This window comes from Pan paniscus, chromosome 1, assembly GCF_029289425.2.
Source record: "Pan paniscus chromosome 1, NHGRI_mPanPan1-v2.0_pri, whole genome shotgun sequence".
Classification (NCBI taxonomy): domain Eukaryota; kingdom Metazoa; phylum Chordata; class Mammalia; order Primates; family Hominidae; genus Pan; species Pan paniscus.
This window is the reverse complement of record NC_073249.2, coordinates 226712892-226726825: the sequence shown is the minus strand read 5'-3', so window position 1 is coordinate 226726825 and position 13934 is coordinate 226712892. Positions and strand designations below refer to the sequence as shown.

Genomic DNA, 13934 nt, shown 5'->3' with positions numbered 1-13934 from the left:
CACTAGGCCACGGCGTATGCCTCCAAGGACGGGGTCCTCACTGAGGCCATGATGGACGCCTGTGTGCAAGATGCTGTCCAGCAGTACCGACAGAAGATGCGCTGGCTGAAGGCGGAGGGGCCTGGGCGCGGGGTCGAGCACCCCCTATCCCGAGTCCAAGGCGAGACTCGCACCTCATGGAGCCTGGCCGCGGACCCCTCCTACCCCTGCCTTGCCGGCCCCTGCACATTTAGGATATGCTCCTGGGTGGGGACTGGGCTGTGCCCAGGGCCTCTGTCCCCCAGGATGTCTTGTGGTGGGGGTCAGCCGTTCTGCCCCTCAGGACACCCCCTGTTGTAGGCACTGGCTAGGGAGGGGCAGGCCTCCTTCCTGCCCCTCGAGACACTCTTGGGAGATGCATTTTCCGTCTGGCTCACAGGGGGAGGGTGAGGCTTTGTACCCCAGCCCCTGCCCAGGCCACTGGGAGGGTGGGTGCTGGCTGAGCCCCTGGGGCAGAAGGAGTGGGGCAGGCGGGGTCTTTGTTCTTGGCTCCCACAGCAGAGCCAGGTGAGCCGGGGCCTGTCAGGACTAGACAGAAGTGGGGCGGCCTGAACACTGCCTCCAGCCGTGGCCAGGGGGCAGGGAACCCGGCAGGGGTGTCTGAGGCCGCACTGTCGGCTGGCCGGTCCAAGCCTGTGGCTGGAGCTGGTGTGTGTTTATCTAATAAAGTCCCACAGGTGCCTCACCACCGTGTCTCTCTATTGACTGACACTACTCGGGGTTTCAGGGGCGCCCTAGCGTCCTCCTGGGGTCAAAGGTGACATAAGAGGCAGAGGCTGGAGCTTTCTGGAGAATTTACTGATCACAGAGCGGTGCGCTTCACATCAGCCTCACGCCACAGCTGGGTTGGGGTCTGAATGCTGCCCGGGACTGGCCGCCTGCGCCCCACCAGCCCCTCCCTCCTGAAGGCCGGGCCCCCAAGAAGAATGAGGCTGCAGAGTGATGTGGGGGCCAGCGGTGACTTCATGACCACACTGTGCTCAGGTGTAAGAGGGCACGCTTCTGCCCAGGCATCGTCCATGGAAGACACGCAGTCGGCCACTGCAGCCTCGGTTCTGGATGCCCTGGGGCTGGGTCACTGGGGGCCACAGGCCACACTGGGAGACCACAGTCCTGGCATGCCATGCAGCTCCCTGTCCCCAGAGGTCTGCTCAGATGCAGAGAGCTCAGGAAGCACACTCGCTGCCTGAATTCTGGGAGCAGAGCGTGGTACCCACTGCCTGGCTGGGGCCTACTCTGGCACTGCAGCCCCTGTCCCCGCTGGCCCAGGCTTCTGGAGGCAGCTGCATCCCTGTCTTGGCTCAAGGTCAGGCTGGAGGCCAGGCTGTCCACCTGCATCTGGAACCTGCACAGTCACTCCTCCAGGTCCTCGCTGCTGGAGGACTCTCAGACAGGAAACCTTTGCTTTGGGGCAGGGCGGGGTGCAGGGGTGGTCGGGGGAATCACAGCAACGAAACAGCACAGTGCCATGGCGCAGAGCCTCATATTATTGGTGGATGAAACAATGCTTTCTGAACTTTGTGTCCTTAGGAAGGGTGTAGGCTGTTGGTTGAAGTAGGAAACAGAAGAGGAGCCTGGGCATGCAACGGGCCCATCAGAGAGCAGACCCCTCGGCCTGGGCACGCAACGGGCCCATCGGAGAGCAGACCCCTCGGCCTGGGCACGCAACGGGCCCATCGGAGAGCAGACCCCTCGGCCTGGGCACGCAGCGGGCCCATCGGAGAGCAGACCCCTCGGAGCTGCAGTGCCTGGAGGGAGGCTGTCTACCTCTGCTCGCTCTCTCCATTTCTCTCTTTTTCCTTTTAGAGATGGGTTCTTACTCTGAGCCCAGGCTGGAGTGCAGTGGTGTGATTATAGCTCACTGCAGCCTCAACCTCCCAGGCTCAAGTGATGCTCCTGCCTCAGCCTGTCCAGTAGCCATACCCTACTAGGCCCTAATTAGCCCCAGAGGCGTGCACCACCACACCCGCTAATGGTAAAAATTTGTTGTAGAGACTGAGTCTTGCTGTAATGCCCAGGCTGGTCTCCAACTCTTGGCCTCAAGAGATCCTGCCGCCTCTACAGGATGAGCCACCAAGCCTGGCCTCAATTTCTCTTTAAAGGAATTGCCTAAATCTTAAACCAGCAATCAATACTTTGTATTTAAAATTAAGCCAGATTAGACCGGGCTAGGTGGTTCACCCCTGTAATCCCAGCACTTTGGGAGGCCAAGGTGGGTGAACCATGAGGTCAGGAGTTCGAGACCATCCTGGCTAACATGGCAAAACCCTGTCTCTACTAAAAATACAAAAAAATTAGCTGGCATGGTGGTGGGTGACTGTAATCCCAGCTACTCGGGAGGCTGAGGCAGGAGACTCGCTTGGACCTGGGAGGGAGAGGTTGCAGTGAGCCGAGATGGAGCCACTGCACTCTGGCCTGGGCAATGGAACTGTTTAAAAAAAAAAAAAGCCCTGATGGAGCCCAGCACGGCAGCTCACACCTGGAATCCTAACACTTTCCGAGGCCTGGGCAGGTGGATCTCCTGAGCTCATGAGTTTGAGAACAGCATGGCCAACATGGTGAAACCCCATCTCTACAAAAAATACAAAAGAAAAATCCAGGTGCCGTGGCTCACTCCTGTAATCCCAGCACTTTGGGAGGCTGAGGCGGGTGGATCACCTGAGGTCAGGAGTTCGAGACCAGCCCGGCCAATGTGGCGAAACCCCCGTCTCTATTAAAAATACAAAAGTTAGCCGGGCGTGGTTGCAGGTGCCTGTAATCCTAGGTACTCGGAGGCCGAGGCAGGAGAATCACTTGAACCCAGGAGGCAGAGGTAGCAGTGAGCCAAGACCCCGCCATTGCACTCTAGCCTGGGCAGCAAGAGTGAAACTCCGTCTCAAATAAAATAAAATAAAAATTAGCGGTGCCTGGTGGCATGTGCCTGTGGTCCCAGCTTGTTGGCTTAGCTAGGAGGATCGCCTGAGCATGGGAGGCAGAGGTGACAGCCAAGATCGCACCACTGCACTCCAGCCTGGGTGACAGAGTGAGACCCTGTCTCAAAATAAATTAAAAAATAAAAATAAAACCAAACCCTTGATGATGGCCATGGCGGGGGGTGGGGATGGGGTTGGTGGGAGGGGGTACAGCTGGGGAACTCATTGGGTTTTTCTCCTCTCCTATTTTTTGGTACAGACGGGGTCTCTCTTTGTTGCCCAGGCTGGTCTCCAACTCCTGGGCTCAAGCGATCCTGCTGCCTCGGCCTCCCAAAGTGTTGGGGTTACAGGCCTGAGGCACCGTGCCCCGCCTGTTTGTTTTATTCAGACGGAGTCTCACTCTGTCGCCCAGGCTGGAGTGCAGTGGTGAGATCTCGGCGGCTCACTGTGTTTTATGTAAATTTTCGGTGTCGCAAAAGAAGTAGCACTCGAATGTTAACTTGTCTCAGCTGCGAAATTTACTTCTATAGAAGGGGGCATCTCATAGCTGGAGCAATGGCGAGCGCCTGGACAAGGGAGGGGAAGGGGTTCTTATTCCTGACGCAGGTAGCCCCTACTGCTGTGTGGTTCCTCTGTTTTTTTTTTTTTTTCTTTTTGAGACAGAGTCTCATGCTGTCGCCTAGGCTGGAGTGCAGTGGCGCGATCTCAGCTCACTGCAAGCTCCACCTCCTGGGTTCATGTCATTCTCCTGCCTCAGCCTCCTGAGTAGCTGGGATTACAGGTGCTCGCCACCACTCCTGGCTAATATTTTTTGTGTGTGCGTATTTTTAGTAGAGATGGGGTTTCACCGTGTTAGCCAGGATGGTCTCGATCTCCTGACCTCGTGATCCGCCCGCCTCGACCTCCCAAAGTGCTGGGATTACAGGCGTGAGCCAGCGCGCTCGGCCTGCAATACCTTTTTTTTTTTTTTGGTCTCGGCTTACTGTAACTTCTGCCTCTTGGGTTCAAGCGATTCTTCTGCCTCAGCCTCCCAAGTAGCTGGGATTACAGGCACGTGCCACCACACCCAGCTACTTTTTGTATTTTTAGTAGAGAGGGGGTTATACCATATTGGCCAGGATGGTCTTGAACTCCTGACCTCATGATCCGCACTCCTCGGCCTCCCAAAGTGCTGGGATTACAGGCGTGAGCCACCGCGCCCAGCCGTAGATAGATACTATGTCTTCCATTCACCCTGGTGGGGTTGGTTCCAAACAGCTCTTTTTTTTTTTGAGATGGAGTTTTGCCTTGTAGCCCAGGCTGGAGTGCAGTGGGGCAATCTCTGGTCACTGCAACCTCCGCCTGCCGGGTTCAAGCGATTCTCCTTCCTCAGCCTTCCCAAGTAGCTGGGATTATAGGCATGCGCCACCAAGCCCGGCTAATTTTGTATTTTTAGTAGAGATGGGGTTTCACCAGGTTGGTCAGGCTGGTCTCGAACTCCCGACCTCAGGTGATCCGCCCACCTCGGCCTCCCGAAGTGCTGGGATTACAGGCGTGAGCCACCGTGCCCAGCCTTTTTTTTTTTTTTTTCTTCTTGAGACAGAGTCTTGCTCTGTTGCCCAGGCTGGAGTCGTCCAGTGGCACGATCTTGTCTCACTGCAACCTCTGCCTCCCGGGTTCAAGCCATTCTCTTGCCTCAGCCTCCCAAGTAGCTAGGACTATAGGCACAGGTGGACACGCCCGGCTAAGTTTTTGTATTTTAGTAGAGACGGGGTTTCACCATGTTACCAAGGCTAGTTGCGAACTCCTGAGCTCAGGCGATCCACCCGCCTCAGCCTCCCAAAGTGCTGGGATTACAGGCATGAGCCACCGCACCCGGCCTACACTGATAACTTATAGCAAACTTTACTTTTGTTGAAAACCTTGGGAGTTTGGGATTTTAATTATCCTTTGCGGCCGGGTGCGGTGGCTCACGCCTGTAATCCCAGCACTTTGGGAGGCCGAGGCAGGCAGATCACGAGGTCAGGAGATCGAGACCATCCTGGATAACACGGTGAAACCCCATCTCTACTAAAAATACAAAAAAATAGCCGGGCGTGGTGGCAGGCGCCCGTAGTCCCAGCTACTCAGGAGGCTGAGGCAGGAGAATGGCGTGAACCCGGGAGGCGGAGCTTGCAGTGAGTCGAGATTGCGCCACTGCCCTCCAGTCTCTGGGGGACAGAGCGAGACTCCGTCTCAAAAAAAAAAAAAAATTATCCTGTGCTATTAATAAGACTTCATTCAGTGCTATATATATATATGTATAAATGTATATATAAATGTGTATATATATATAAATGTATCAGCCACTTGAGGCGGGGTGCAGTGGCTCATGCCTGTAATCCCAGCACTTTGGGAGGCCGAGGCGGGCGGATCACGAGGTCAGGCGATCGAGACCATCCTGGCTAACAGGGTGAAACCCCGTCTCTACTAAAAATACAAAAAAAAAAATTAGCCGGGCGTGGTAGCAGGTAGCAGGTAGCAGGTAGCCGGGCGTGGTAGCCAGGTAGTCCCAGCTACTTGGGAGGCTGAGGCAGGAGAATGGCATGAACCCGGGAGGCGGAGCTTGCAGTGAGCCGAGATTGCGGCACTGCACTCCAGCCTGGGCGACAGAGTGAGACTCCATCTCAAAAAAAAAAGCCACTCCAAAGGCATACTTAGAATTCGTATAGATGGTTCCTTCCTGGTTCTGTAAGTACTTTGAGGCTTGGCCGAGTGCAAACAGCTCTCATGCTTGAGCAGACCAATTATTAGGAAACTTTATTAACTCTATTTTTTTATTTTTTATTTTTTGAGATGGAGTCTTACTCTGTCGCCCAGGCTGGAGTGCAATGGCGTGATCTCGGCTCAGTGCAACCTCCACCTCCTGAGTTTAAGCGATTCTCCTGCCTCAGCGTCCTGAGTAGTTATTACAGATGCTCGCCACTACGCCCAGCTAATTTTTGTATTTTTTTTTTGAGACGGAGTCTTGCTCTGTCACCGAGGCTGGAGTGCAATGGCACGATCTCGGCTCACTGCAAGCTCTGCCTCCCGGGTTCACGCTATTCTCCTGCCTCAGCCTCCTGAGTAGCTGGGACTACAGGCGCCCGCCACCACGCCCGGCTAATTTTTTTATGTTTTTAGTAGAGACGGGGTTTCACCATGTTAGCCAGGATGGTCTCGATCTCCTGACATCGTGATCCGCCCGCCTCAGCCTCCCAAAGTGCTGGAATTACAGGCGTGAGCCACCGTGCCCGGCCTAATTTTTGTATTTTTAGTAGAGGCAGGGTTTCACCATGTTGACCAGGCTGCTCCTGAACTCCTGACCTCAGGTGATGCACCTGCCTCAGCCTCCTAGAGTGCAGGGATTACAGGTGTGAGCCACAGAGCCTGGCCTCTATTTCCACAAGTTTTTCCTGTTAGTTACTCATTGTCTTTTTCCTTGAATCACCTGGAAGTAACTATCTTTAAATAAGTGTCATCCCGTCATGCACTACGGCCGTCCGTGGGTTACCACATTAAGGATAGTTGTCAGTGGCCTCCATGCCTTTGGGTAAGTTTTTTTGTTTGTTTTGTTTTGTTTTGTTTTGTTTGTTTTCTTGAGATGGAGTCTCACTCGTCGCTGAGGCTGGAGTGTAGTGTCACTGTGTTGGCTCACTGCAACCTCCATCTCCTGGGTTCAAGCAATTCTCCTGCCTCAGCCTCCCGAGTAGCTAGGATTACAGGCGTCCACCACCATGCCCAGCTAGTTTTTATGTTTTTAGTAGAGATGGGATTTCACCATGTTGGCCAGGCTGGTCTTGAAATCCTGACCTCAGGTGATCCGCCTGCCTCGGTCTCCCAAAGTGCTGGGATTATAGGCATGAGCCACCACTGGCCTCAAGTATAGGTTTTAAATTTACTGTGGCTTTTTTTTTTCTCTATCTTTTTTTTTTTTTTGGAGATAGAGTCTCGCTCTGTCGCCCAGGCTGGAGTGCAGTGGCATAACCTCGGCTCACTACAACCTCCGCCTCCTGGGTTCACGCCATTCTCCTGCTTCAGCCTCCTTAGTAGCTGGGACTACAGGCGCCCACCACCGCGCCTGGCTAATTTTTTGTATTTTTAGTAGGGACGGGGTTTCACCATGTTAGCCAGGATGATCTGACCTCGTGATCCACCCGTCTCGGCCTCCCAAAGTGCTGGGATTACAGGCATGAGCCACCACGCCCAGCCTTTTTTTTTTTTTTTTTTTTTTGAGACAGAGTCATGCTCTGTCACTGAGGCTGGAGTCCAGTGGCACGATCTTGTCTCACTGCAACCTCCGCCTCCCGGGTTCAAGTGATTCTCCAGCCTCAGCCTCCCAAGTAGCTGGGACTACAGGCACAGGCCGACATGCCCGGCTAATTTTTTGTATTTTAGTAGAGACCGGGTTTCACCATGTTACCAAGGCTGGTCGCGAACTCCTGAGCTCAGGCGATCCACCCGCCTCGGCCTCCCAAAGTGCTGGGATTACAGGCATGAGCCACCGCACCCGGCCTACACTGATAACTTATAGCAAACTTTACTTTTGTTGAAAACCTTGGGAGTTTGGGATTTTAATTATCCTTTGCTATTAATAAGACTTCATTCAGTCTAAGATATATATATATATATAAATGTATAAGCCACATCAGGCCAGGCACAGTGGCTCATGCCTGTAATCCCAGCAATTTGGGAGGCCGAGGCAGGTGAATCACGAGGTCAGGAGATCGAGACCATCCTGGCTAACAGGATGAAACCCTGTCTCTACTAAAAATACAAAAAGTAGCTGGGCGTGGTGGCAGGCACCTGTAGTCCCAGCTACTCGGGAGGCTGAGGCAGGAGAAATGGCACGAACCCGAGAGGTGGAGCTTGCAATGAGCCGAGATAGCGCCACTGCACTCCAGCCTGGGCGACAGAGCGAGATTCCGTCTCAAAAAAAAAAAAAGTAAAAGCGTATGTATCATGATAAAATGGACACTTTGGCCATCGCCTGACTTTCTGTTGAATTGGGCAAGAGCCTCCTCCCGTCCACGTGGGATGGCCTTCCTGATGTGGCTCTCCAAGACCATCCCTGGGGGGATAAAACCTCACAAATGCATCAGGCCGTGTGCTGGGGATGGGGCATCGTCACGCCAGGTCTGACTAGGAAGGAGGATGGGGAGGCAGGGCTGGGGGCTTTGAGGTCGAGGCGTGGCCGTGGATTCCAGAAAGCCCCTTGGCTGGTGTGCGTGCCTGCCCAGCGGCATCCGTGTATCCTAACACCTGCCCTCTGTGCCCCTGTGCCCGCAGGCCACATCAAAGGACACTCTGAATCTGGCGCAGATGCAGGAGCAGACGCTGCAGTTGGAGCAACAGTCCAAGCTCAAAGTGAGTGGGGCCGGTGTGGGTGGGGAGGCCGGGGCGCACATGGGGTTCGGGCGTGGAGATTGGTAGGGCTACTGCCGGTGGGTAGGGCTGGGGGCATGTACATGGGCAGCAGTGGGGCGCAGGGCCGAGCTTGGGCGCCTCATTTCACAGAAGGAAACTAGGGGAGGTGAGAGACAGTGCCGCAGAGCCTCCCGAGAGGGAGGGCCAGTGTTGGTGAGGGCGTCTGGTTGTCCGGAGGATGGGGATCTTCTTGACATTCTCACCTTATTTCTTTTCACTTAGCAGAATTTTTTTTGCATTGCATTGCATTGCATTGCATTTTAATTATTTTATGTATTTATTTTGAAACGGAATCTTGCTGTGTTGCCCAGGCTTGAGTGTCGTGGTGCGTTCTCGGCTCACTGCAATCTCTACCTTCCAGGTTCAAGTGATTCTCCTGCCTCAGCCTCCCGAGTAGCTGGGATTACAGGCACCGACCACCACACCCGGCTAATTTTTGGATTTTTAGTAGAGACAGGGGTTCACCATGTTGGCCAGGCTGGTCTTGTACTCCTGACCTCAAGGGATCTACCTGCCTCGGCCTCCCAAAATGTTGAGATTACAGGCGTGAGCCACAGTGCCTGGTCCCTCACTTTCAGTCCTGAGTTCACAGGCGGGGTTCACATGTTGCCTGTTGTGGGCATTGTAGCTTAAAAATTTAATTGGCAAGGCCAGGTGCGGTGGCTCACACCTGTAATCTCAGCTCTTTGGGAGGCCGAGGTGGGCGAATCATCTGAGGTTGGGAGTTCGAGACCAGCCTGACCAACATGGAGAAACCCCATCTCTACTAAAAATACAAAATTAGCCGGGCGTGGTGGCAGGCGCCTGTAATCCCAGCTACTCAGGAGGCTGAGGCAGGAGAATCACTTGAACCTGGGAGGCGGAGGTTGCGGTGAGCCGAGACCACGTCATTGCACTGAAGCCTCAGCAACAAGAGGGAAACTCTGTCTCAAAAAAAAAAAAAGAGAGAACAGGAGTGTGGTCGACTGCTGGGCCTGCCATAACCACTGGGGCGTGTGTGCCCACAGCTCTGAAGACTACAGGCCCAAGGTCAGGGTGCCAGCTCAGTCCCTCCCTGTGGAGTGTTCTTTGCTGGGTCCTCATGTGGCGGAGAGAGTGACTGAGCTCTCACTCTGGTGTCCCTTACAAGGATGCTCATCCTGCACTGCTCACAGTGGTGGTGGTGAGCCACCGCGCCCAGTGCCAACTTTGTCCTTCAACAGTTTGTGTGTGTGTGTGTGTGTGTGTGTGTGTGTGTGTGTGTGTGTGTGCCAGGCACAGTTGTAGGATCCAGCTCCACAGGTTCGGTGGGTTTTCTCCTTGTGTGCGGAGACAAGAGAGTGTAGAAATAAAGACACAAGACAGAGATAAAAGACAGCTGGGCCCGGGGAACCACTGCCACCTAGACGTGGAGACCGGTAGTGGCCCCGAATGCCAGGCTGCGCTGTTATTTATTGGATACAAGACAAGGGGGCAGGATAAGGAGTGTGAGCCATCTCCAGTGATAGGTAAGGTCACGTGGGTCACGTGTCCACTGGACGGGGGCTCTTCCCTGTTTGGCAGCCAAGGCGGGGGCCGGGGAGAGAGAGAGACAGCTTACGCCATTATTTCTGCTTATCAGAGACTTTTAGTACTTTCACTAATTTTGCTACTGTTATCTAAAAGGCAAAGCCAGGTGTACAGGATGGAACGTGAAGGCGGACTAGGAGTGTGACTGCTGAAGCACGGCATCACAGGGAGACGGTTAGGCCTTCGGATAACTGTGGGCGGGCCTGACCCTCCACAAGAGGTGGAGGAGTAGAGTCTTCTCTAAACTCCCCTGGGGAAAGGGAGACTCCCCTTCCCAGTCTGCTAAGTAGCGAGTGCTTTTCCTTGACACTGACGCTACCGCTAGACCACGGTCTGCTTAGGTCACGGGTGCCTTCCCAGGCGCTGGCGTTACTGCTAGACCAAGGAGCCCTCTGGTGGCCCTGTCCGGGCGTAATGGAAGGCTCGCACTCTTGTCTTCCGGTCACTTCTCACCATGTCCCTTCAGCTCCTATCTCGGTATGGCCTGGTTTTTCCTAGATTATGATTATAGAGCGAGGATTATTATAATATTGGAATAAAGAGCAATTGCTACAAACTAATGAATGATATTCATATGTAATCATATCTAAGATCTATATCTGGTATAACTATTCCTATTCTATATATTTTATTACACTGGAACAGCTTGTGCCCTCGGTCTCTTACCTCAGCACCTGGTTGGCTTGCCACCCACACACAGTGGCTCATGCCTGTAATCCCAGCACTTTGGGATGCCAAGGTGGGTGGAGCACCCGAGGTCAGGAGTTCGACACCAGCCTGGCCTAAGTGGTAAAACGCTGTCTCTACTAAAAATACAAAAATCAGCCAGGCATGGTGGTGTGTGCCTGTAATCCTACCTACTTGGGAGGCTGAGAGGCAGGAGAATCACTTGAACCCAGGAGGTGGAGGTTGCAGTGATCTGAGATCGTGTCACTGTCCTGCAGCCTGGGTGACAGAGTGAGACTCCCTCGCAAAAAAATAAAATAAAAAGTTTTTTTTTTTCCCTTTGGCAATTCAAGATCCCTAAAGGTTCCATATCAACGTATTAATGCTTTTTCTATTTTTGTAAAAAATAATTCGGGTATTACAGGGATTGCATCCAGTCTCTATATTGCCTTGACGTCTCTTAGCAATGTTGTCTGGTTTTCTTTTTTTTTTTTTCTTGAGATGGAGTCTCACTCTGTCACCCAGGCTGGAGTGCAGTCGTCGGCCAGGATGGTCCCAAACTCATGACGTCAGGTGATCCGTCTGCCTCGGCTCCCAAAGTGCTGGGATTACCGGCGTGGGCCACGGCGCCCAGCCAGTTTTCATTGTACAAGTCTTTCACCTTCTTGGTTAAGTGAATTTCCAAGTATTTTATTCTTTCAGATGCTATTGTAAATGGAAATGGTTTCATAATTTCCCTTTCAGATTATTCATTGTTAGTATGTAGAATTGCAGCTGTTTCTGCTGTTGATTTTGTTTCCTGTAACTTTGCTGATGTCACGGGGTTGTTTTTTCCAATATGGATTCCAGGATTTTCTTTCTTTCTTTTTTTTTTTTTTGATATGGAGTCTCGCTCTGTCACCCAGGCTAGAGTGCAGTGGCACAATCTTGGCTCACTGCAAGCTCCGCTCTTGGGTTCACGCCATTCTCCTGCCTCAGCCTCCTGAGTAGCTGGGAATACAGGCGCCTGCCACCATGCCCAGCTAATTTTTTGTATTTTTAGTAGAAATGAGATTTCACTGTATTAGCCAGGATGGTCTCGATCCCCTGACTTCATGATCTGCCCGCTTCAGCCTCCAAAAGTGCTGGGATTACAGGCGTGAGCCACTGCCCGCGCCCAGCAGGATTCTAGGATTTTCTACGTATAAGATTATATCATCTGAGAACAGGTGATTTTACCTCTCCCTTTTCAGTTTGGATGACTTCTTTTTCTTGTCTAATGGCCCTGGCCACAACTTCCAGTGGTATGTGGAATAGAAGCAGTAAAGCATTCTTGCCTGGTTCCTTACTCAGAGGAAAAGCTTACAGTTTTTCACCACTGAGTATGTCACCTGTGGGCTTGTGATATATGGCCTTCATTATGTTTAGGGCGTGTGTTTCAATTCCTGGCTTATTGAGTGTTTTTCTCATAAAAGGGTGTTGAATTTGGTCAAATGCTTTTCCTGCGTCAGTTGAGAGGGTCATGTGGTTTCCTTCTTCCATTCTGCTAATATTGATTGATTTTTGTATGTTGAACATTTCGTATGTGGAACATGATTTTCGTATGAACTATCCTTGCATTCCAGGAATAAATCCTGGTTGGTCAGGGTGTGTAATTTTTTTATTATACTGCTGAATTCACTTTGCTGGCATTTTGTTGAGGACTTTCCCAGTGATGCTCATCAAGGATATTGGCCTGTCATTTTTCTTGTGGCATCTTCATCTGGGTTTGATATCAGGGTACTGCTGGCTTCCTAGGATGAGTGAGGAAATGTTCTTCAATTTGTCCAGGAGTTTGAGGAGTGCTCTGATTCTTCTTAATGTTTTGTGAATTCACATGTGAAGAAATCAGGTCCAGGTCTTGTCTTTCAACTTTTACAGCTTGGAGATTTTAGGTTCCCAGAAAAATTGCAAGGGTAGCACAGAGAGCTCCCGGGCCTGGGGCCTCACCACGTGGTGAATGTCATGTGTCACTGTTGGCCCCACCTGCGACTGGGTCTTGCCCCAGAATCCCACCCAGGAGGCCACGTGACATTTAGCTGTCACTTCTGGTGGGCTCCTGCCAGGTCCCGTGCTTCCCAGAGGGGTGGCCCTGTGAGCATCTGCGTAGCCCCTCTCCTCTGCTGGGCCCTGGGTGAGGTGCAGCCACTCGGGTGGACCCTGAGGGTCCCTGCACCTGTTTGCCCTCTCTTGGGTGGGCTCAAGACCAAAAATGATGTTGAGCAGTCCTGGGCCCCTGATGCATGGTGGTGGTCCGGCTCCCGTCAGTGTCTCCTGCGCTCCCGGGCCCCCGACCCACAGTGGCGGTGCGGCTCCGGTCAGTCTCTCCTGCGCTCCCGGGCCCCGACCCACAGTGGCGGTCCGGCTCCGGTCAGTCTCTCCTGCGCTCCCGGGCCCCTGACCCACAGTGGCGATGTGGCTCCGGTCAGTCTCTCCTGCGCTCCAGGGCCCCGACCCACAGTGGTGGTCCAGCTCCGGTCAGTGTCTCCCCACACAGTGGCTCTTGGTGAGGGATGGGCGCTGGCAGAGGGGACGGGCACCACGGGGTCATCCCCATGGCAGGTTCCGTCGTGGCAACGGTGTTGTGGGAGGATGGTGTGCTGCCGCCCCTGCACCGCGTGAGATGAATCCTGCCTCTGGGAGGTACAGCTGGGACGGGGCGAGGGTCCCACTCAGCTGTCCGGGAAGGGTCCCCTGCCCTGTGCTTCCTCCAGGCGTCCTGGTACCCTCCTGAGCACGGTGCCCAGTGGGGGTCCCCACACCCTGACCCTGACCCACGGGTGACTCCCCTTGGGGACTCCATGCCCTTTTCTGGCATTGGGATGGAGAGTGACCTGTCTGGCAGAAGGGCTGGACCTGAGGCTGCCTGAAGCGACACCGAGGGCCACAGCCCCAGCAGCTCCAGCCTCCATGTGCTAGATGCCAAGCCCTGTGCCCAGGAGGACAGGAAGGTGGGGCAGGGGTGGCCTTGGGGCCACCAGCCACGTGCCTCAAGGTGGGCAGTGGCTGCCTCTGCCCTGGAGGCCTGTGAGGGTCAGGGTCTGAGGGTCTGAGGTCCCTGTGACCCGGGGGCACTGCTTGGCCACGGCTGAGACTCGCAGAGGGTCTGCAGTTGCCACCTGCCTCTCGGAAGCTGCCCTGGGTCGGCCGTCAGTGAGGCTCTGCCTTGGGCTTTCTATTATTAGAAAGTCATTGAGCAACAGCAGTGCTGAGGACGCAGGCAGGGCTGTGGGCACTGCAGGGGCTGCCCCCGGTGTCCACACACGTGCTGGGCTCTGCCGAGGTGCGGGAAGCCTGTGTTTCACGCTCAGGCCATCCTGGAGCCCC

The 13934-nt window shown here is 53.8% G+C and overlaps 1 protein-coding gene across 5 annotated transcripts in view; it reads left to right on the top strand.

Annotated features, from left to right (window-relative positions):
* Positions 1 to 13934, top strand: part of LOC100967961 (ATPase family AAA domain-containing protein 3B) — a 41214-nt gene that overhangs the window by 26866 nt on the left and 414 nt on the right. For 4 of the 5 annotated variants that reach the window (XM_034953138.3, XM_034953116.3, XM_034953130.3 and 1 more), the window contains one exon: positions 7 to 724. The exons of the other annotated variant lie outside the window; for it this stretch is intronic. In XM_034953138.3, coding sequence (XP_034809029.3) covers positions 7 to 339 — 333 coding nt within the window. In that variant the 3' untranslated portion in view covers positions 340 to 724. Of the gene's footprint in view, positions 1 to 6; positions 725 to 13934 lie in introns of those variants that run through there. 5 annotated transcript variants of the gene reach the window in all.